A 25,445-nucleotide genomic window follows, 5' to 3' on the forward strand; every position below is an offset into this window, starting at 1 on the left:
ATATCCCCCCTGTGCCCCTCGGTGTCCCCGTTGTAATTGTGTCCTTGTGCCCCGGTCGTCATTTATATTCCCTGTGCCCCGGTCGTTTTTTTGTGTCCCGGTGTCCCGGTCTGTAATTACGTCAGTCAACAAACAACTTCATGACGGCATAATGCTCAATCGTTATAATGACCTCAGTCGAAAAACATGCATGACGTCCGTCAACACTACTAGGTACTATATATACTAGCTGTTGCTGATTTGGTGTTGGGGTGGTGCTTCGCGCCATCCCAACACCTAGTAGGTGGGGCACTTCGCGCGCCCCAAGCCCCCCCGCGCACGTAAGTCAATACGCGCCATATTAGTTACGCGCCATTGTAGTTGTGTCCCTGTGTCCCACCTGTGAATAGATATATATATGTATATATATATATTATATATATATATATATATATATATATATATATATATACTAGCTGTTGGGGTGGCGCTTCGTGCCACCCCAACACCTAGTTGGTGGGGCGCTTCGCGCCCCCCCAAGCCCCCCCGCGCAAGTAAGTCGTTACGCGCCATATTAGTTACGCGCCATTGTAGTTGTGTCCCTGTGTCCCACCTGTGAATATAGATAGATTTATATATGTGTTTCAAACTACGTAAAAATTGCGAATATACAACATTCTTGGCTTTCCCATTGTCTGTCCATATACAAAGCGTATGTACTAATAATGACGTCATATGCAAACGCTCTTTTTACAAACAAACAAACATGCATACACACAACTCATTTTTATATAGATAGATAGATAGATAGATACAATACAAATTAACTACGTAAAACTTGTGAATATACAACAGTCTTCGCTGTCCCATTGTCTGTGCGTATAAATAGATTGTCAGGTTTACCGACCCTCAAAGATGCAACATACAATTGTACATTGGTAAAGTAATCTGTATTAAGATCTATACCGCATTTTTCTAGTGATTGCCCTTGAGCTTTGTTGATGGTGGTTGCAAATGCTAATCGAATTGGGAATTGCAATCTTTTAAATTGAAAAAGCAGATCCGTTGGAATTATGGGAATGCGAGGAATAAGAACAGCCTCACCCTCATAAGGCCCTGTCAAGATTGTGGCATCTATTAGGTTTTCCATTGTTTTTTTTTTACGGCAAGTCGCGTGCCATTGCAAAGCTTTGGTGGGTTGATATTTCTTAAAAGTATTATTGGTACGCCTATTTTTACTTGTAGCAGGTGTGGTGGACACCCTGAAGGATCTATGGAATTTAAAAATTCAGATGGATAATTAACCGCTTCATTGGTTCCGAAATACAAATTAACTGCGTAAAACTTGCGAATATACAACATTCTTCGCTGTCCAATTCTCGCTGCATATAAATAGATTGTCAGGTTTACCGACCCTCGAACATGCAACGTACAATTGTCCATGGGAAAAACAATCAGTATTAAGATCAATACCACATTTTTCTAATGATTGACCTTGAGCTTTGTTAATGGTGATTGCAAATGCTAATCGAATTGGGAATTGCGATCTTTTAAATTGAAAAGGCAGATCTGTTGGAATCATGGGAATGCGAGGAATAAGAACAGCCTCACCCTCAAAAGGCCCTGTCAGGGTTGTGGCCTCTATTAGGTTTTCCATTGTTTTTTTTTTTACGGCAAGTCGAGTGCCATTGCAGAGCTTTGGTGGGTTTATATTTCTAAAAAGTATTATTGGTACGCCTATTTTTAGTTGTAGCACGTGTGGTGGAAACCCTGAAAGATCTATGGAATTTAAAAATTCAGATGGATAATTAACCGCTTCATTTGGTTCCAAAACTGTGTCGACTGACTTGTAAAGGACTGCCTGGTCTTGAATCTTGGTCAAAACAGTATTGTTGATTTCGTGGACGTCTATATTTTTGGGTGCGAGAATCGCTCTTTCACTTAGCCATTTATTATTTTTATAATTTTTTAGAATATTCGGAAATATTTTTTCAATCAATTCATTTTTGGACGTCACTAAATTACAGAAATCAGCAGGTAGTTGTATACGTCCTGAAATTGAGTCTACTGGGAGCTCTCCGTTTCCCATTGCCAGCAATTGATCTGAAAATGTTTGACCAGAGTCATCGTTTTGCAATCGGACACGCATATTTGTAGTTAATTTTAATGTTTTTACGTGTGCCCATAAATTAGAATTTTTCAGGCAAGCATTCATTTCGTCTGCAGGAGTTGATCTAGGTATTATAGGTAATGTTTGCCTGAAATCTCCCGCAAGCAATATTAAGGTGCTGCCAAAGGGTTTCGACTTCCCTCGCAAATCTTTCAAGCATTGATCCAGAGCCTCGAGCGATTTTTTGTGTGCCATTGTGCACTCATCCCAAATAATAAGTTTGCATTGCTGCAATACTTTACCCATCCCAGATGATTTGGAAATATTGCACGTGGGAGTTTCTGTAGAATGCAAGTTCAGAGGCAATTTCAAAGCGGAATGAGCAGTTCTTCCACCAGGCAGCAATATTGCGGCTATTCCGGACGACGCAATTGCCAACGCTATATCATTTTTAGATCGAATTGATGCCAGAATCAGTTTTATCACAAACGTTTTACCAGTACCTCCTGGCGCATCCAAAAAAGAAAATTTCTCCAACGTTGTTATCGACACAATGCATTATCGTATCATAAATGTCTTTTTGTTCCGACGTTAACGTGGAAATGTTATTTTGTACATACGACAATAGATCACTCGTACTGTAACTTTGTTCACGATCCAATTCTACACATGTCGAAACAGCAGCGATACGGTTAGGTGAAGGCATTCCCAAATCCTGAAGAGGTTTGTTTGCCATACTTATGCACAAATCTTTTATAACAACTAAAGTGTAGTTATAAATTTCTGATGTAAAATCAAAAGTCATGTCTGACGTCTCTAACTGTTTTCGATGAAGTATATCATCGGACATTTTTGACTTATATTTTTCCCATAAATCTGTAGGAGCTGATGGAGAGCAAGTTGTTAAAATGATGCCAAACAATGCATGAATTTGACTTGGGGTTGACGTTTCGCACGCGTCATTGATGCAGTTATCCCAGTGTTGGTCATTCTCCAATAAATTCAGAGCTTGGCATGCACTACGGTAAGTGTCATGTATAGTACCATTTACAGTCCTCAAATACTCAAAGGATGTCGGACCGGGTACATTCACCAAAAGCAGGCGTAGAAAGAAGCATTCATGTTGATTGGGGTGAACGGTGTAGAGTCTTCCTATCGTGGTATCTTTGAAGATGGTAGGTTGGCCGTCGACTGACTTACCCTGTTTTCGACGTTCAAATACTTTATTTTTAGTATTCCACGTGTAATACGAAGGCACTTCAGTATACAGCAGTTTTTTTGCAAAAGAATCATTTTTGCAAAGCGAAAAAAAAGCTGTTAATGTTGTATCAGGTGGATTCAGGACTCTTTGTTGCACGTTGGTTTCCGTGAAATAAACACGTTGACCATTCTGTAAATGTACCGCTAAGTGAACAACAGCTGGACTACGTTCATGTATCGGAAATGAAAGAATTCGCCAAACAGCTTCATTACTGCTTATGTATCTTCCAGCCTGATATTCTACGATTTCATCGAAATCTTTGATTTCGGACTGCAAGCCAAAAACTGCCATGTCACTGCCTTTGTTGACGTATTTACATATGTATTTGATTGCCTTTACGGAGTTACAGTATTCAACGTTTATGTGTGCATTAAATGTTTTTGATAATAAAGGGGAATATGGAACAACCCACTGGTTATCTACTTCGATGGTGGTACCGTTACGCTTCTTTATTATTGCTGTTTTACCGCCATCTTCAGTAGATCTTCTTCTATATTGTGGGTAACCATCATTGCCAGTAATTGTTTTGGGTACTAAAAGTCGAGGATATTGCTTTGTGCACCTTCCTTTGGCCATGCATGGTGAATTTTCGTTCAGTGCACCGCAAGGTCCATGTATCATATTTTTTACAATAATATCATGTAACCCCTTATCGACATTTTTATCAGGTATTTCAGCGGAAATCACATCATCAATTTCGTTTGAAGTAATTTTTTTATGTAGCCAGATTAGTATATGTGCGTGTGGCAAACCTCGTTTTTGCCATTCCACTGAGTACATCCAGCATCGCACTGACCCAAACACTTCATGTTTTACAAGGTAGTTTATCAGTGATTTCAACTTTTGCCGGAAGACACGTGCCGTAATGTCATGCCTATGAACCGCCGATTGTCCTTGAAGTAAAAGCTGCAGTATCTCGTCCCAAGATTGATTACATGTAAATGTAATAAATAAATCTGGACGACCATAGAGACGAACATACGCAATAGCATCTTGAGCATATTCATGCATATGACGGGGACTGCCAGCATATGACGAAGGTAAAATTGTTAATCTTCCAACGTTTGTGGTATTACCGTCATTTATAACTGCATCTCGCAAATGAATGTATTGTTCAGAGCGGAGCTTGGTCTGATTCAGGCGGATATATAGCAAACGTTCTGATTCAATTTTAGCATACATATCCACGAAAAATTGGTGAAACAATTCACGGCATTTTAAAATATAATTTTCTTCATCCTGCCGAATCATTAGTCTATAGGAATAATAATGCATTGCACTGCATTTCTTATTCATTTCTTTGTTAGTGGCTGGATTCATCAATTTAATATTAAAGTGATAGCCGTCGGCTCCATCCCAAAAAATGATAGGATATTGTAGGGCATCGTAGCATCGATGAGTTTCAGCAATTCTTAACAACTGAGCGTTTCGCTTATGTAGAATAATATCTCGAGGTAAAAACTGATCACCGACCATAACGATTGCCACTTCGTCGATAGTCGGAGCATTGTATCTACGCACATGTTGGCCAGGAGGCGTTTTGTCAGCGAAAATAACAATTTTATGAGTATCAGTAGGCATCAAATCGATGGCTGTTTTGAACAGACGCACTAAATTATTATTTTCGTGGAAAAGATGTTGCAATTGGGAAACGATTGTCCTTTCAACGTTGGGAGAAATTTCGCAACGTGCATTCAATTCAGAATTTCTATCACTGATGAAGTACAATTGTAAAAATTTATGATTCTCGCCTGAGAATGGTAGAAGGGACCCTGCTTTTTGATAAATTTGCCCTTTTACTTTGAAAGTAGACATAAATTGATCTGGATTTTCGATTTGGGCTCCAAACGACGTCATTTGGAAACATGAGTTGTATTGTCTGATTTTTGACAAAAAACGCTTAGATTCTGACGTAGTTCCAGTAAGGAAAGTCTTCAATGGCTCTGGTGGTGCAGCCAATAGAGGAAGTTTAACTTTTCCTGAGGCGCAACACATTCCCATTGTTTCACCATTGAATTTCAAGGCCTTGCAATAGGGACAAATTTTAGACATTGTCCCGATTTGAACACATCTACTCAAGCTATAATCATCGACTGGGTTGTACCTGAATGCCAGGCGATAACTTTCAGATTGCTCTGATTCCTCGGCACGCTTTCTTTTCTTACTTTCTCTATCAGCAGCAAGCCTGTTTCCCTGCTGGTCTTTTGATTCCTCGGCACGCCTTCTTTTTTCACTTTCTCTTTTAGCAGCAAGTCTGCTTCTGCGTTGCTCTGGTAGTTCCTCGGCATGCTTTCTGTTCTTTCTTTCTCTATCAGCAGCAAGCCTGTTTCCCTGCTGGTCTTTTGATTCCTCGACACGCCTTCTTTTTTCACTTTCTCTTTTAGCAGCAAGTCTGCTTCTGCGTTGCTCTGGTAGTTCCTCGGCATGCTTTCTGTTCTTTCTTTCTCTATCAGCCTCAAGCCTGTTTCCCTGCTGGTCTTTTGATTCCTCGGCACGCCTTCTTTTTTCACTTTCTCTTTTAGCAGCAAGTCTGCTTCTGCGTTGCTCTGGTAGTTCCTCGGCATGCTTTCTGTTCTTTCTTTCTCTATCAGCCTCAAGCCTGTTTCCCTGCTGGTCTTTTGATTCCTCGGCACGCCTTCTTTTTTCACTTTGTCTTTTAGCAGCAAGTCTGCTTTCGCGTTGCTCTGGTAGTTCCTCGGCACGCTTTCTTTTCTGACTTTCTCTATCAGCAGCAAGTTTTTTGGCATAGACTCTTTGAGCATCTTCATCAGTCATTGTAAACTTAAACATTAATAGAATTCTACGCGAACATATGTCTTATATAACTTGAATGACGTCACCTTCAAAGCAAAAATGATGGCAACTAATTTCATGACGTCAGCCGAAACATGACGTCACCTGATCCACAGATCCACAGATCCACAGACAACTTATTTTTATATATATAGAAGATATATATATATATATATATATATATATATATATATATATATATATATATATATATATATATATTTAACTACGTAAAACATGCGAATATACAACATTCTTCGCTGTCCCATTGTCTATGCATATAAATAGATTGTCAGGTTTACTGACTCTTGAACTTGCAACATATAATTGTCCATGGGAAAAACAATCGGTATTCAGATCTATACCTCATTATTCTTCTGATGTGTCCCTGTGTCCCGGTCGTCATTTATATTCCCTGTGTCCTGGTCGTCATTTGTGTCCCGGTATCCCAGTTTGCAATTTCTCTTTGAGTGTCCCAGTCGTCATTTATATTCCCTGTGTCCCGGTGTCCCGGTCGTCATTTGTGTCGCGGTCTGTAATTTCTATTCGAAAAATCTCATTTATATTCCCTGTGTCCCGGTCGTGATCTGTGTCCGGGTGTCCCAGTCTGTAATTTCTCTTTGAGGTTCCCGGTCGTCATTTATATTCCCTGTGTCCCGGTCGTCATTTGTGTCCCGGTGTCCCGGTATGTAATTTCATCAGTTGACAAACATGACGTCAGTCGACAAACAACTTCATGACGCATACAGCTCAATCCTTATAATGACGCCAGTCGACAAACATGACGTCAGTCGACACACAAATACGACGTCACTCGACACACACGCACACACACACAGACAACTTATATATATATATATATATATATATATATATATATATATATACATATATATATATATATATATATATATATATATATATACTAGCTGTTGGGGTGGCGCTTCGCGCCACCCCAACACCTAGTTGGTGGGGGCGCTTCGCGCCCCCCCCAAGCCCCCCCGCGCGCGTAAGTCGTTACGCGCCATAATAGTTACGCGCCATTGTAGTTGTGTCCCTATGTCCCATTGTCTTTGCATATAAATAGATTGTCAGGTTTACCGACTCTTGAACATGCAACATATAATGGTCCATGGGAAAACAATCTGTATTCAGATCTATACCTCATGATTCTAATGATTGCCCTTGAGCTTTGTTGATGGTGATTGCTAATCGACCATTCCCTGTCCCGGTGTCCCGGTCGTCATTTACATCCCCCTGTTTCCCCCGGTGTCCCCGTTGTAGTTGTGTCCCTGTGTCCCGGTCGTCATTTATATTCCCTGTGTCCCGGTCGTTTTTTTCCTTTTTTTTCTTTTTTAGCTTATTTAGATTTTTAGACTTTTAGTTTTTTTATTAGTTTTTATTTTTTTTTTCTTTTTAGTTTTTTTGTCCCGGTCGTCATTTATATCCCCCTGTTTCCCCCGGTGTCCCCGTTGTAGTTGTGTCCCTGTGTCCCGGTCGTCATTTATATTCCCTGTGTCCCGGTCGTCATTTGTATCCCGGTGTATTTTTTTTTATTAGTTTTTAGTTTTTTTTGTAGTTTTTGCCTTTTTTTAGTTTTTTCAGTTTTGACGTCACCTGATCCAGTTTTTTCAGGTGACGTCACCTGATCCACGATCCACAGATCCACAGACAACTTATTTTTATATATATATAGATAGTTTTTTTTTTTTTACTTATGCCCTGGTCGTCATTTATACTCCCTGTGTCCCGGTGCTTTGTTGATTGCTAATCGAACATTCCTTTTGTCCTGGTCGCTTTCTCTTTGAGTTTCGTCATTTATTTTTTTCTTTTTTAGTTCTTTTAGTTTTTACCTTTTTTAGTTTTTTTTAGTTTTTTAGATGAAAATTTTTTTTAGTTTTTTCCTTTTTTTATTAGTTTTTAGTTTTTTTTTGTAGTTTTTGCCTTTTTTTAGTTTTTTCAGTTTTTTTTTTAGTTTTTTATTGGTTTTTACCTTTATTTTAGCTTATTTTTCAGTTTTTTCCTTTTTATTTAGTTTTTAGTTTTTTTAGTTTTTTATCTTTTTTTTAGTTTTTTTAGTTTTTTAGCTTTTTTATTTTTTTTTATTAGTTTTTAGTTTTTTTTGTAGTTTTTGCCTTTTTTTAGTTTTTTTAGTTTTTTAGCTTTTTTATTAGTTTTTAGTTTTTTTTGTAGTTTTTGCCTTTTTTTAGTTTTTTTAGTTTTTTAGCTTTTTTATTAGTTTTTAGTTTTTTTGTAGTTTTTGCCTTTTTTTAGTTTTTTCAGTTTTGACGTCACCTGATCCAGTTTTTTCAGGTGACGTCACCTGACCCATCCATCCATCCATCCACAGACAGACAACTTATTTTTATATATATAGATATATATATATATATATATATATATATATATATATATATATATATATATATATATATATATATATATCTATATATATAAAAAATAAGTTGTCTGTCTGTGGATCTGTGGATCAGGTGACGTCATGTTTCTGTGTCGGCTGACGTCATGAAATTAGTTGTCAGGTGACGTCATGTTTCTGTGTCGGCTGACGTCATGAAATTAGTTGTCGTCATTTTTGCTTTGACGGTGACGTCATTCAAGTCATATAAGACATATGTTCACGTTGAAATCTATTAATGTTTAAGTTTACAATGACTGATGAAGATGCTCAAAGAGTCTATGCCAAAAAACTTGCTGCTGATAGTTCCTCGGCACGCTTTCTTTTCTGACTTTCTCTATCAGCAGAAAGTTTTTTGGCATAGACTCTTTGAGCATCTTCATCAGTCATTGTAAACTTAAACATTAATAGATTTCTACGTGAACATATGTCTTATATAACTTGAACGACGTCACCGTCAAAGCAAAAATGACGGCAACTAATTTCATGACTTAATTTCAGAACTTAATTTCTGTGTTGACTGACGTCATGAAATTAGTTGTCGTCATTTTTGTTATGACGATGCTTAGTATATTGTAAAACACATTAATTTGGTTAATAATATACCATTTAAAACACCAAAATGAACATGCTGGAGTAGTCACTCGGTGAGAGAGGGTGTCAGAACGGAGAATGAAGGTCCCAGGTTCAAATCCTGGTTAGGCTAAAAAAGGTAAAAATCTAAAAACTAAAAAAAAAAACTGAAAAAACTAAAAAAGTCAAAAACTACAAAAAAAACTAAAAACTAATAAAAAAAATTAAGAATAAAAATAAAAAAAAATAAAAAAGATAAAAACTAAAAAAAAAGTAAAAAGAAAAAACAAAAAAAAACTAAAAAAGCTAAAAAAAAGGTAAAAACCAATAAAAAACTGAAAAGAAAAAAAGGAATAAAACTAAAAAAATTTTCATCTAAAAAACTAAAAAAAAACTAAAAAAGGTAAAAACTAAAAGAACTAAAAAGAAAAAAAAACTAAAAAAAGGAAAAAAACTGAAAAATAAAGGAGAAAAAGAAAACTAAAAAAATATAAATAAAAATAAAAAAACTAAAAAGATAAAAACTTTAAAAAAACTAAAAAGAAAAAAGAAAAAAACTAAAAAACCTAAAAAAAGGTCAAAACCAATAAAAAAAAACTAAAAGGAAAAAAAGGGAAAAAATTTAAAATTTATTTCATCATATACCAATTCAAAAACGAATGTATACCGGGATGACGACCGGGACACAGGGAATATAAATGACACAACTACAACGGGGACGCCGGGGGGCACAGGGGATATAAATGACGACCGGGACACCGGGACACAAGCAACAGCTAGTATATATATATATATATATATATATCTATCTATATAAAAATAAGTTGTCTGTCTGTGGATCTGTGAATCAGGTGACGTCATGTTTCTGTGTCGGCTGACGTCATGAAATTAGTTGTCAGGTGACGTTATGTTTCTGTGTCGGCTGACGTCATGAAATTAGTTGTCGCCATTTTTGCTTTGACGGTGACGTCATTCAAGTTATATAAGACATATGTTCACGTAGAAATCTATTAATGTTTAAGTTTACAATGACTGATGAAGATGCTCAAAGAGTCTATGCCAAAAAACTTGCTGCTGATAGTTCCTCGGCACGCTTTCTTTTCTGACTTTCTCTATCAGCAGCAAGTTTGAACACCAAAATGAACATGCTGGAGTAGTCACTCGGTGAGAGAGGGTGTCAGAAAGGAGAATGAAGGTCCCAGGTTCAAATCCTGGTTAGGCTAAAAAAGGTAAAAATCTAAAAACTAAAAAAAAACTGAAAAAACTAAAAAAGGCAAAAACTACAAAAAAACTAAAAACTAATAAAAAAAAATTAAGAGTAAAAAAAAAAAAAAAAGATAAAAACTAAAAAAAAAGTAAAAAGAAAAAACGAAAAAAAACTAAAAAAGCTAAAAAAAAGGTAAAAACCAATAAAAAACTGAAAAGAAAAAAAGGAATAAAACTAAAAAAATTTTCATCTAAAAAACTAAAAAAAACTAAAAAAGGTAAAAACTAAAAGAACTAAAAAGAAAAAAAAACTAAAAAAAGGAAAAAAACTGAAAAATAAAGGAGAAAAAGAAAACTAAAAAATATAAATAAAAATAAAATATATCTATATTCACAGGTGGGACATAGGGACACAACTACAATGGCGCGTAACTAATATGGCGCGTAACGACTTACGCGCGTGGGGGGGCTTGGGGGGGGGCGCGAAGCGCCCCCACCAACTAGGTTTTGGGGTGTTGGTGTTGCGCCCCACCTAGTTGGTGGGGCGCTTCGCGCCCCCCCAAGCCCCCCCGTGCGCGTAAGTCGTTACGCGCCATATTAGTTACGCGCCATTGTAGCTGTGTCCCTGTGTCCCACCTGTGAATAGAGATAGATATAAATATATATTTTTAACTACGTGAAACATGCGAATATACAACATTCTTCGCTGTCCCATTGTCTGTGCATATAAATAGCATTTATATTCCCTGTGTCCCAGTGTCCCGGTCGTCATTTGTGTCCCGGTCTGTAATTTCTATTCAAACAATCCCTGTGTCTCAGTCGTCAATTATATATCCCGCCTGTGCCCCCGGCGCCCCGTTGTATTTGTGTCCCTGCGTCAAGGTCGACATTTATATTCCCGGTCTTGATTTGTGTCCGGGTGTCCCAGTTTGTAATTTTTCTTTGAGGTTCCTGGTCGTCATTTATATTCCCTCTGTGTCGGTCGTCATTTGTGTCCCGGTCTGTAATTTATCTTTGAGTGTTTTTTCTTTTTCTTTTTTTTTATTTTTTTACATTTTTTCAGTTTTTTTTTCTTCTTTAATTTTCAGCGTTACTATGAAGTACATATCGCCGAACCTTTGTTTTTTAACTTAATTCTGGTAGGCATTGATGACCTTATCCAAGTCAAAATCCCAAACCCAATCATCATCGCTATCATTTTCAGTTTTGATATGCTTTGACTCTCGCTTTCCAGGTGGATTTTCATCTAATTGCGCAGTTTTGCGTTCTTTAGCCGCAAGCCTGTTTTCTTGCTGTTCTTGTGATTCCTCGGCACGCTTTCTTTTCTTACTTTCTCTATGATTCCTCGGCACGCTTTCTTTTCTTACTTTCTTTATCAGCAGCAAGTTGTTTGGCATAGACTCTTTGAGCAGCTTCCTCGGCTGTTGCCATTGTAGGTTCTTCAGTCATTTTACAATTAAACATTTTTCCATGAACGCATGTCTTAAATACCATTAATGACGTCACCGTCAAAGCAAAAATGACGACAACTAATTTCATGACGTCAGCCGACACAGAAACATGACGTCACCTGATCCACAGACAGACAGACAACTTATTTATATATATATATATATATATATATATATATATATATATATATATATATATATATATATATATATATATATATATATATATATATATATATATATATATATATATATATATATATATATATATATATATATATATATATATATATATATATATATATATATATATATATATATATATATATATATATATATATATATATATATATATATATACTAGCTGTTGGGTTGGCGCTTCGCGCCACCCCAACACCTAGTTGGCGGGGTCGCTTCGCGCCCCCCCAAGCCCTCCCGCGCGCGTAAGTCGTTACGCGCCATTGTAGTTGTGACCCTGTGTCCCACCTGTAAATATATATATATATATATATATATATATATATATATATATGTGTGTGTGTGTGTGTGTGTGTGCTTTTAACTACGTAAAACTTGCGAATATACAACATTCTTTGCTGTCCCATGTGCATATAAATAGATTGTCAGGTTTACCGACTCTTGAACATGCAACATATAATGGTTCATGGGAAAACAATCCGTATTCAGATCTATACCTCATGATTCTAATGATTGCCCTTGAGCTTTGTTGATGGTGATTGCTAATCGACCATTCCCTGTGTTGCCTTCGTCATTTATATATCCCCCTGTGCCCCCCGGCGTCCCCGTTGTAGTTGTGTCCCTGTGTTCCGGTCGTCATTTATATTCCCTGTGTCCCGGTCGTCATTTGTGTCCCGGTGTCCCAGTCTGTGATTTCTCTTTGATTGTCCCGGGTGTCATTTATATTCCTTGTGTCCCGGTGTCCCGGTCGTCATTTGTGTCCCGGTGTCCCGGTCTGTATATACATTCGTTTTTGAATTGTTTTTTTTTTAGGTTTTAATTTTTTACCTTTTTTTAGTTTTTTTGTTATACCTTATGATTCTAATGATTGCCCTTGAGCATTGTTGATGGTGATTCCTAATCGAACATTCCCTGTGTCCCCGTCGTCATTTATATATCCACCTGTGCCCCCCGGCGTCCCGGTTGTAGTTGTGTCACTGTGTCCCGGTCGTCATTTATATTCTCTGTGTCCCGGTCGTCATTTGTATCCCGGTGTCCCGGTCTGTATATACATTCGTTTTTGAAATGGTATATGATGAAATAAATTTTTGTATTTTTCCCCTTTTTTTCTTTTTAGTTTTTTTTTGGTTTTTACTTTTTTTTTAGTTTTTTTAATTGTTTTTCTTTTTTCTTTTTAGTTTTTTTTTTTATTTTTTTTTTTTTTTTAGTTTGGTTTTTCTCCGTTATTTTTCATTTTTTTCCTTTTTTTCTTTTTTTTCTTTTTTAGTTTTTTTAGTTTTTTAGCTTTTTTAGTTTTTTTTATTAGTTTTTAGTTTATTGTCTTTTTAGTTTTTTTGTAGTTTTTACCTTTTTTTTAGTTTTTTTAGTTTTTTTTTAGTTATGTCCTGGTCGTCATTTATACTCCCTGTGTCCCGGTCGTCATTTGTGTCCCGGTGCTTTGTTGATGGTGATTGCTAATCGAACATTCCTTGTGTCCCGGTCGCTTCCTCTTTGATTGTCCCGGTCTTTATTCATATTCCCTATGTGCCGGTGTCCTGGTCGTCATTTGTGTCCCGATGTCCCGGTCTGTAATTTCTTCAGTCCAAAACATGACGTCAGTCAATACACAAACATGACGTCACCCGACAGACAGACCCACACAGACAACTTATTTTTATATACATCTATATATATAAAAATAAGTTGTCTGTCTGTCTGTCTGTGGATCAGGTGACGTCATGTTTCTGTGTCGGCTGACGTCATGTTTTCGACTGACGAAATTACAGACCGGGACATCGGGACTCAAATGACGACCGGGACACCGGCACAAAGGGAATATAAATGACGACCTAGTTGGGGGGGGCGCGAAGCGCCCCCACCAACTAGGTGTTGGGGTGGCGCTTTTTCGATAACTTTTCATTCTGAGTTTGTAATAAAGATGAATTTCTTGCGTCTGGCATTTAGAAGCCGGAAGTGGATGCTCAGAAAAAAGGTGTTTGGGTACTATGCGTATAAATTATATTTATTGGGGACGGTAATCGGTCTACATACTATTATTTTCAAGAAATGGTAGAAGATATGGGGTGTGACGCCCAAAAATTAGAAGAGGGGGTAACCATAGTCCAAGACATATTATAATTATGTTGTTGTCCAAGACTCCAAAGAACGTTAATGACCAAATAGATATAAGAAATTTGAAACACTATAGCCCAAAAAATTCGCCTCGCAGAATTTTTGTCACTTGTCCTGCAAATCTGAAAATTTTATAGCACAATTGGTGGGAAATAGCCCAACCTGGAAACACAGAGCTTAGTGTTAAGTCTGTAGCGCAGGGATTAAAATGCCTAAAGTACCAACTAAAAAAGTTAGACCTAGTGAAGAAGTATCTGCAGGAGTTCCTCGATGAAACATTTAAAAGCGATTCTTCCGTATTATATTTTCGAGCTGTGATACAGCGGTGTCTACTCCACAGCGTTTTCAAGTTATTCAAGACATTGCTACGGCTAAACTTAAGGAGAACAAGGAAAGACGATCAGGCCCTCAACAGACTTTTATATCGGCTTTTTGATCTGGTGCAGCATGTGAGTCTTCGTTTAATACAGACCTATGTCGAGCATTAATTAAAATGTCCCTGATGACAGTACATTAAGAAAAAATTATTTACAAACGATCTGCATGGAATCTCTTACTAAAATTCAAGGTAGTGTTGGAGATGGCCCTATTTGGATTTTAGTTGATGAAAAAACTGACACTGAAGGAAGATACATTGCCCATTTAATAGTTGGAAGACTAAATGCCGATTCGTCTTCAAAACAGTTTCTTTTAAACTGTCAAGTTTTGGACTATGGCAACCATACAACTGTTGCTAGTTTTTTCAATGATGTGATGAGTCTTCTTTGGCCAACTAGCGTGTTACACGAAAAATTTATTTTTATTTTTGTCAGACGCTGCTCCGTACACGGTGAAAGCGGGAAAGGCATTGAAGGTATTCTACCCGAATATGATCCATGTAACTTGCCTCGCTCATGCACTCCACCGAGTTGAAGATATTGTCAGACTTCAGTTTCCTGGTGTTGATTCTTTAATGTCAAATGTTGAAAAAGTATTTTTAAAATCCCCGATCCAAATAAACATTTAAAAGAACTTTATCCTGACCCATCCCAGCCCCCTCAGCCAGTTATCACGAGGTGGGTAACTTGCATAGAAGTGGTAGACTAATACAGCAAGAAGAATGGCTTAATTAAAAATATTCTCTCTGAACAAGACTCGTTATTCGGTTATGGCGATAGGACCAAAGCTTGGATACCAATATACAGTTAAGAAAACTCCTATCTTGCCCATAAGAAGCTTTTGGTACAGAGCTCTGAACTTGGCGCCTCCTCCAAGCCCGCGCTCCGACGCATAGATCGTACTACAACACCATAGGCGGGAACGCAATTTCGTTTTGTTGTATCAATATTGGTATCTAAGCTGTGAATTACTTCGACTTTTAGATTCAGACTGCCAGTTTCCTGTCTCCAGCCACTAGAATCGCAACTGCACACTGTATCCCAAAAATAATTCGAGTTTTCATAACTGTATTGGCATCTAAGCTGTGGATAGGACAGACTAAAGCCGCAATGGAGCAACTCGGACTAAAGAATAATTTGGCTTACATTTCTTCAAATACTTGTTTTTAATACACCTTGCAACAAAGCTTGAATCTCAAAAAAATGACCACACTGGATGGTTTAGCCACTGTTAACAACGCTATTGAGAAGCTGAAAGAAGTTCCTGGGGAAATTGGAACTACGATGTAGAAGAAATTGGAGGATGTGCTCAACAGAAACCCAGGATGGAGAAATATTGAACTCCTGGCCAAAATCAAGAGTGGGCAGGACGTTGAAGCAGACTTGAAATCCTTCACGCCATCAGACATTGCATGTTTCAAGTATGCACCTATTACATCAGTGGAAGCGGAGCGTTCCTTTAACCGTTACAAGGCAATTTCAAGACCAAACTGTCGATCTTTTGTATTAAATAATTTGTAGATGTGTGTAGTTAGTAACAATTTCAGCAATGAATTAGCTATTTCAACGTGATTTTTTTTATTGATCCTCAGTTTTTATAACTGAATCAATGTATGTTTTTCCGATGCCTATTTTTTTCAAATACCTTTCTCACTAGAATATATGTCTAGTATAAATATGTAAATAGTTAATATGTAACCTTTCTTGCAATAAAAATCGCATTTTTCTTCTATTTTTTTTACACATTCTACCTTTTTACTTACATATTATCCAATAAATAATTACATATGTATGTACATATTTTATAATTTTTATCACATATAAATCCGGGCTCTACTTATCATGTATCTTATATATGTTTGACTTTTCCTTTATGTAAACGAAGAACCCTGGCGGGTTTATTTCATATTCAAAGCATGTAAAATTAAAAATTATGCTGTCCTGGTTTAATACCAATAGCGTGGCGAGAGCAATTTTCATTTACTGTGCTTTCCAGGCAGCCATTCATACTGGCAACGCACGTACGACATTTGCTACAGAGTGTAATCAATCATAGTAGTAAAAACAAGCATTACGCGCACTCCAAGATCATAACTTTGTTTTTAGGGCCAATGCATTCCACTCATCAGGAAGTCTGACACAGATCACAAATTTTAGTCTTTCTCATTGGGAGGGGGAGTTGGTCAGATTTACAGCAGATTCAACCTTGTGTTATATGTATGAAATATATTTGCGAAATAACCAGAATAAATACAGTATATTTGAAAGAAAATTTAGTAGCTTCATTTTATTTTACCTACGTTTCTAGTCTTTTGTATACATTTTAGCTTTAAGAATGATCGAAGTTAAAATTTAGAATAGTTACAATTCAAATTTGTCACGATAAAATTGCTGGATATTTAAGTTTTTTTGTTATGTTTTTTCTTTTAATGAAAGTAAAAGCGATATTAAAACTTAAACAAAAACGTAAACTATCCTAAATGTTAGGCGGCTGTCATAAAAAGTAATTTCCTAATGAGTTCGAAATAAATGTGGTTCTCTGATTTTGAATAAACATTAAAGAGTACCTGTTAATTGTATCAATAATATGCTTGTATGGTTAACCTCATAACATAGATACGTGTACATTTTACTTTATATCGGATTTATAATGTCCAAAAACAATTTACGGTTGCCCAATCACAATAGAACCACGGTCATGTATGCCTGTCCTGTACCTTTCTAGTTTTTCTTCACTCCTTCCATTGGGCTCAGGTGTGTCGCTGGGGGGAGGGGATTGGGGGCAACCCCTCTCCCAATAATTTGAAAACTATAATTTATTAAGTAGCTTTAAAACTGTTACGCGTCATAATATATTCCACATTAATATTTTTCCAAATATACTGCCTTTGAAACCTTATCCTCAAGTAAAAATGTAAGCCTAGTTAATTGCAAAATTGATAAATGTTCTATGCTTCCTTTTTTGCCAAATTTGCTCAGGTCAATTTTTTTCCTGATATTTAAGGTGTTTTTGCTTCCTGAAGTTTATCAAACAGTTCATGGTAACGAACTGTAGTAAGGAGCGACCCGGCTCAATAGTAACCAAAACTCTAAAAAATGGAATTCTGATACCAATAGCTACATCAAAAGAATCGCATTTTAATGCTGATTTTAAATATATAACTTTCATAAAGTTTAGTCTTACCCATCAAAAGTTACGAGCCTGAGAAAATTTGCCTTATTTAGGAAAATAGGGGGAAACACCCCCTAAAAGTCGTAGGATCTTAGCGAAAATGACACCATCAGATTCAGCGCATCAGAGAACCCTACTGTAGAAGTTTTAAGCTCTTATCTACAAAAATGTGGAATTTTGTATTTTTTGCCAGAAGACAAATCACGGGTGTGTGTTTATTTGTTTTTTTTTTTTTTTTTTTTTTTCTTTTCTTTTTCCCATGGGTCATCGTATCGACCAAGTGGTCCTAGAATGTCGCAAGAGGGCTCATTCTAACGGAAATGAAAAGTTCTAGTGCCCTTTTTAAGTGACCAAAAAAATTGGAGGGCATCTAGGCCCCCTCCCACGCTCATGTTTTTCCCAAAGTCAACGGATCAAAATTTTGAGATAGCCATTTTGTTCAGCATAGTCGAAAACCATAATAACTATGTCTTTGGGGATGACTTACTCCCCCACAATCCCTGGGGGAGGGGCTGCAAGTTACAAACTTTGACCAGTGTTTACATATAGTAATGGTTATTGGGAAGTGTACAGACGTTTTCAGGGGGATTTTATTTTGTTTGGGGGTGGGGCTGAGGAGAGGGGGCTATGTTGGAGGATCTTTCCTTGGAGGAATCTATCATGGAGGAAGAAAAATTCAATGAAGAGGGCGCAGGATTCTCTAGCATTACTATAAGAAAACAATGAAAAATAAACATGAAAAGTTTTTTCAAATGAAAGGAAGAAGTAGCATTGAAAATTAAAACGAACTGAGATTATTACGCATATGAGGGGTTCTAAAAATACTTTAGAATAAAGAGCGAGGTACTTAGGAGGAGATAAATACCTCGCTCTTTATGCTAAAGTATTTTTAGTAATTTCAACTATTTATTCTACGGCCTTTCTGATTCAGGGTCATTCTTAAAGAATTGGGACAAAACTTACGATTTACTGTAAAGAACGAGGTATTAACGAGGGTACAAACCCCCTCACATACATAATAATAATTAAAGAACATAAAAGTTTGTTACGTAAGTTAATTCTAATGTTACGTATATTTTTTGCTAATCAAAAAATTCGTTAAAATTAAAATTAATAGTTGCCTTTTTATGTAACCGAAAAATTGCATGGCAACTAGGCCTCCTTCCCCTCCCATATTTCTCAAAATCGTATGATGAAAACTAAGAGAAAGCCATTTAGCCAAAAAAGGAATTAATATACGAATTTCATTTGAATAGTTTACGCGTGGAGAGTCAAAATCAAACATGCATTAATTCAAAAACGTTCAGAAATTACATAAAAAAAAACTAGTTTTTTTAACTGAAAGTAAGGAGCGACATTAAAACTTAAAACGAACAGAAATTATTCCGTATATGAAATGGATTGTTCCCTCCGCAATCCCTCGCTCTTTACGCTAAAGTTTGACTCTTTGTCACAATTCTGCTTTTTAAAGCAAATAAACAAAATATGAATGTTTTTCTCACAATTTTGAAATTGTGTGTGCACGTATAAGGGGTACCAGCCCAGTTTCTTTTTCTATTGTTATCAGTCTTATCATGCAACACTAGGAGACTTAGTTTTGCTTGTGATGGGAATTATAGACATAAAAACAATATTCAGTGTAACCCCCCTCCGAAAATATATACCCCATTACCCTTATTTACACAAGAAAAACTTTTGCCTAATTTTATAGAATTCATTTTTTTTCAATCAAGTTACAAAGGAAAGGTAATTTTCAAACTCTAGGGGTCAATTTTCCCTTCCAATTGGCATCCCTGTCAATTTTTAGTTAATATAAGGTTTGCACCACAATGATGCCAAGAATTGTTCATATTTCTGGATATTCTTTGTCGAATAATACTCAATGGATAAGTTAATAATTCTAAATTTAACTTTTTTGAATAATTTCAAATTTGAAGTACGGTTTTTATTTAAATTTGGAGAATATTTCACTATATAATGTTACACAATCTGTGGTAATACTTTGACTTATCCTGTATCTTTACTCAGACAGTGCTAATGCGCTGCCTATGATTTTTGCTCCAGCTTCACTCAGACAGTGCTAATGCGCTGCCTATGATTTTTGCTCCAGCTTTACTCAGACAGTGCTAATGCGCTGCCTATGATTTTTGCTCAAGCTTCACTCAGACAGTGCTAATGCGCTGCCTATGATTTTTGCTCCAGCTTCATGTAGCCCGCTGAAATCAGTGCTATTACTCAGACAGTGCTAATGCGCTACCAATATTTTTGCTCCAGCTTCATGTAGCCCGCTGAAATCAGTGCTATTACTCAGACAGTGCTAATGCGCTGCCTATGATTTTTGCTCCAGCTTCATGTAGCCCGCTGAAATCAGTGCTATTTTTTAATGTAAATCGACGAACCCAAAAATAAATCAGTTTACTAAAAAATCATAAATAATATTTCAATTAATCACGTACATTAAAAGTTTAGTACAACAATTTATCCATTCTATTCAAAATTACGAGCAAATGAATAGTGCGATACCCGGGTTCTTAGAATAGAGCTTGGTTCAATTATGAGATTGAGCATCCTGTGCTGAGCGTGGGGGAGGGGGAAAGTGGAGGGGGATATGTACAACAGCATTAGTGGTGAATCTGGCTAAAAAAAGCCGAGTGTATACGACATTTACCTTACCCCACTCGAAAGCTTGTTTGACTACTGTCGTCCACAGCAGTTGCTGACGATTTTAGTAAAAGGCAAGCGCCAGCACTTATATTTATGACTATTTAATGTGTGTTTATTGTTTATAATGTATTGAGTAATGTTATTAAATTCACCAAGTCGTGTTTTTTTTTTGGAAAAAAAAACATTGCTTCTGAGTTAAAAAGAATACCATTGATGTTTGACATAAATGACCTCTTTTTTATAGATCAAGACTCATCCATAGAACACACCCTGCCAAATTTTATTTTCGTAAAAGTTAATTATTTCTCTTGGAAGATTAATCAAGAAGGTAACAATAATAATAATAAAAAAAACATTGATTATTCATGCAATAGGAAATGAGATTTAAGACAAATTCCCAAGCCATGAAGCGAAGTGAATTTTTGGGTGCGCCAATATTCGTATTACTCGAGTAAGACAACGTTGTAACAGGCTTTATTGATGATATACCCTAAAGCTTAATTCTGATTTATAGCTAGTCTAGTTTTTAATCAATAATCGCATATTTAGGCTAATTTTGTGGAAATGTTTAGATCTACTTAGATGGTATTGATAATACCATAGCATTTTCTTTTTTTCTTTTTCTTTTTTTGGGGGGGGGGGGTCTTTGTACCGACTGTTGGCTCCTTCTGATTGGTAGAAATGCACTTAAAACATTAATGTCTGTCCAAGCTAGTTTGTAGTAACTCCTTTTTTGGAGGGAGGTGGAGGATTCAGTGTTCGAAAGAACAAAAAATTCAGACGACTTGTACGAAAAATTTGAGAAACACCCATCAGGGACAATGCATCTGCGTTTACTTGGTAAAAAGCCATGTGCCTTCCATGTTTGGTTGATTGTGTTTGGCTGTACTGTTTGTCCTAGGTGATTGAATGGGTGGGTAGGGTCTAAGCCTCGTTCAAGTGTTCATCTGTCTGAATAACAAAAGTAGAGAAACAGTGTCGTTTTGTCTTCATTTTGTGTTTTTTCTCCATTCACTAAATAATTACCTTTAAGACCTTATTTATCGATGTCGATTTCTTCATAAGGAAAGCGTGGTCGTAAAAACTTCCGAGGAGGTTATTTGATTGGAGTTCAAATGATGCTCTAGCCTTTAGAGGGTTTAAGGGCACGGTAGCAACCCTCTTATTTGTGGTAATTTATGTTCGATTTAAGTTTGGCTTGATTACCCTTTTAAGTTTCTGTTCGTTTTAGGCTGCATCTATTCCTCCATAGTTGTATTTATTAATTTTAAGTTGTGTGTGATTATTCATTTTAACTTCCGTTCTTGTTATATTTCATACATTTATTTGTAATAATTCCCGTTCGTTATAATTTTGACTTATGATGTGACTCATCTGACTTTATTTCGGCTTGTTATAGTTTTGAATATGATGGATCTTTACTTTCCTTTCGAAGTTTTTTTTTTTTTTTTTTTTTTTTTTTTTTTTTTTTTTTTTTTTTTTTTTTTTTTTCAGCAAATATTTTATACGGCATATATTCAACAACATAGAGAATACAAGACGTGAACAGTATAGTGAACGGTGTTTTGTATGCTATCCAATCTTACATCCTGGAAAATTAATAGATTTAATTATATGAAATGTTGGCTGTTCAACGATTTACAGGCTTAATTGTTCTCTTTGACTCTTTGTATCCTTAGCAGCCTACGCAAAATTCCATATATATATATATATATATATATATATATATATATATATATATATATATATATATATATATATTTAACGAATGGTTCTTAGCTTTATAGGAACCAAAGACTTACGAAGATTATAAGAAGTTGTTTAAGACTGAGACTGTTTTGTGAAAAAGTTGAAAAAGCGGGATTTGATCGGCTGGTCCGTATCAGTGAACAAAAAAAATATAACACTAATTCTTCTATCTTTCAGCTCTGATAAATCAAAAGAAGATCTAGTCAATCCTCAGAAAGAACTGAAGAGAACAACCTCCTCCGATAGTCAAACACCAAGTCAAAAAACAACACAATCAACGCAAACAACACCGGTAAAATAATTATTTCCTTATCCTATACTTCAGACTGTATCTGTGCACACATTTCCTTCTTTTTCTTGGTGGGGGGGGGGGTGGTGTTACGAATTATGTATCTCAGGGAAGGGGAATACATACTAGTTTTTTAATTCTTCCCGTCCATATTCTTTAGATTTTTACAGGGGTGCCCATGAGATCAGTTTTAGAGAGGAAAATCACCCTATAACGATCCTGTGCAGAGGTATAGCCTTGTTGAGGAGGGAGGGGTAGGTTTACAAATGAAATGTGAATATTCGTCTAGAAATGTGCACTTATCAGTTACTTAATGACTAAAAACGGCTTAAGGGATTTATCAATAGCACCCTCTCCACATGGACCGACCCAAGCACCTTCTCATGGAAGGGATCTTTGAAACCAGATTTCCAACGAAATGTCCTAATTTTTCTTTTTCAGATTTTCTGTATTTGCATGTTTTTAGGGCTTAAATGAACTTGTCTAACAAGTTATGAGTATTTAGACTTCATTTTAGACATATTATGTAAACTTTAGCTTCGCACACCTAAAACTGGATTAGGCTATAGATTCATTAAATCAAAACATTGCTCAAGAGAAAGTTTTAAGTTGAAAAGTCAAAAGTTCACCGAAGTTTTTAACTTGCAAGGGAGTTGGAAAGTATTTTCCAAGAATAGTAAAAAGAAATTCTCAGAAAATTCTGGAAAAAAGACAACAGACTCTAGCTTGGCAGAAAAAAAAAGAATTGAACCATTTTCTGATCATTAAAAATGAAATTGCTCCTTTTGGGGCAACTCTCCATGTAGGAAACAGTAATTGTTGGATCAGCCCTGGGTTCTGTTGGGTAACGTGGGAAAAAAGCTACCATGACAATGGTTAAATTTGAAGTTTCAGAAACACACACAGAATATCTTACTAGAACTCCTTGATTTCAGAGTGAGGGTAGTGGGGTTGACTTAGCCAAGAGCATTGTACTCCCCTGTGTTTTGTTTTTCCCAGTCACCTGGGAGGGTAATATTTGAGTGGAGATTGAATTTACTAATGCCCTTTTAAGAGTTTAAAGTGATTGGATGGTAACTAGTCCCCTTCCCATATCCTCCCCCAAGCACTGGCGTAGCCCCTCCCAACAGTATAGGATAAAAACTTCGAGATAGCTATTTCAACTAAATTAGTCGGAATATTTTTTAAAAATAAGGTGCTTCCTAAGGAAACCTCCCCCTAATTAGGCACAGAGCCAAATTTTGAAAAGACGCAGTCTTAACTGATATGTTTTGTTTTATTAGGAAATTTGAGCTCTTTGGACCTTGGTAAAACCAGAATCTTGCAAGAGATTTCAACAATATTACAGGAAACACAATTTAGACCATTGAATTCCAACCCTTCTTCCTTATCCTCCACCTTCGACATTTTTAGCAGAAACGTAGACATTTTGGATATTTTTATATTGTAATTAATTTTTAAAAAAACAAAGCTTTTCTGAGTGAAAAAGTATTGTTGGATGGTTACTTTATTTTATTTTTCTCGTCTAATTTGGTATCACTTCTGTGCAATAAGCTCAGTCCAATGGTTGGATCTCGCTTTGGCTCTTAAAAGGACATTTCATGATTAGTTTGTAGACTAGTCGGGAGTGAATTCATCTTGATGGTATTAGGACTATTCACTAGCTTTAGAATTTGTAACATAACTTGAAATATTCCGTTGTATGAAGAGAAACAACCGGATCTCCGGAGTGGATATTGTGGTTTATTCGTTCTTCATTTCGATTCATACTAAAGTGTGTTTTTTCTCACAATTTAAAATTGTATATTACTCACTATTGGTGTTATAGCTGCTAATGTTACCTGATTCAGTCCATTATTTGTTTGTGCTGTTCAATGACTTTGCGGGTATTAAAATAGCATTAATTTTTATGCTTAAGTTTTAAGATAATCTTAATTGTATACTAAAAATCACTTACATCAGAGCTCGTGTAAGACTAAGAAAAACGTAATAGCTTAGTGTGTTGCTGTAAGGTTATGTACTCACTTTTGACTCATAAATTAATATTCTTTTATTTTATGCTGGCCTTTGGGCGTTAATAGTGACAGGGGCAATGCTCCGACGACAGCCAAAGGGGGTATACCTGAAGTTGCTAATCCCTCTAAACATCGGTATCATTGATTTTATATATGTGGGTGTTATGTAATACCATAGGGGATGTCAATCTTAACTTAAGCAAATGTTTAAATACCCTTCAAGATTTCTCCGAGAGTTATATCTTCGGGGCCCGCTAATTAAGATGTTTTTCCCTCAAGACGTTGCTCAAATAAAAAATTCATCATAGTACCCCTTCAAGATATTAGTTATGTAGATAACGTAGGTGGGGGTCTTACACAAGCCTTTGTCGGTTTTTCAGATTTAATTTAATTGCTGCTAACACAAAAAGGTGCCCCGTTACGTGGTTTGTATCGATTATCAGCGTATTCAACAAAGATGTCCCGTTATGTGATCTTGTACTGATTTTCCATGTTTTCAACAGGAATAACAAAGGTGTCCCGTTACACTGTTTTTGTTTATTCTCATACCGGGTAAGGGACCGAAAAATTTCATTTGTTCTTTCGGGATATAAAATCTACGTGCAAACAAGGAAATTCGTCAGTCTATTTTTCAAGATTAGACGTGACATAAGATGTTTTAAAAAGTATGTTATATGCCCCTACGAACTAGTAAAATTTTCTATAAAATTAACAAGTAAAACCTAGCCTCTCCGCTATTGCATAGTTGTAAAGATGATACAGTAACCTCATTTCATTTCATTAAATACATTTACTCTAATTTTGGCCTACAATATGTGGGGGAAACAACTAATAATATATAAAAAAGATTTTCTGGACACAAGACAACAGTTAATAAAAAAAACTAATAACTATCTAGTTCAACATTGTAATAATGGTATGTGTTCCATATCAGATATAACTGTCACAATTTTAGAAAACTTAGAGCTAGAAAATTCAAATAAAGAAGAGAAGAATAATAATCTACGTAAACAGGAGGATTTCTGGATCCATACTCTTGGTACAGCTTATCTTTTTGGGCTAAATGATCGAGTAGCAAAA

General features: G+C 36.1%; 1 protein-coding gene across 1 annotated transcript in view; it reads left to right on the plus strand.

Annotated features, from left to right (window-relative positions):
- LOC136030341 (uncharacterized) overlaps positions 1–25,445 on the plus strand; it is an 88,966-nt gene that overhangs the window by 31,981 nt on the left and 31,540 nt on the right. Inside the window, exon 3 of the mRNA XM_065709259.1 lies at positions 22,239–22,353. Coding sequence (XP_065565331.1) covers positions 22,239–22,353 — 115 coding nt within the window. The remainder of the gene's footprint in view (positions 1–22,238; positions 22,354–25,445) is intronic.

The sequence above is a fragment of the Artemia franciscana genome, chromosome 8 (genome assembly GCF_032884065.1).
Source record: "Artemia franciscana chromosome 8, ASM3288406v1, whole genome shotgun sequence".
Lineage (NCBI taxonomy): Eukaryota > Metazoa > Arthropoda > Branchiopoda > Anostraca > Artemiidae > Artemia > Artemia franciscana.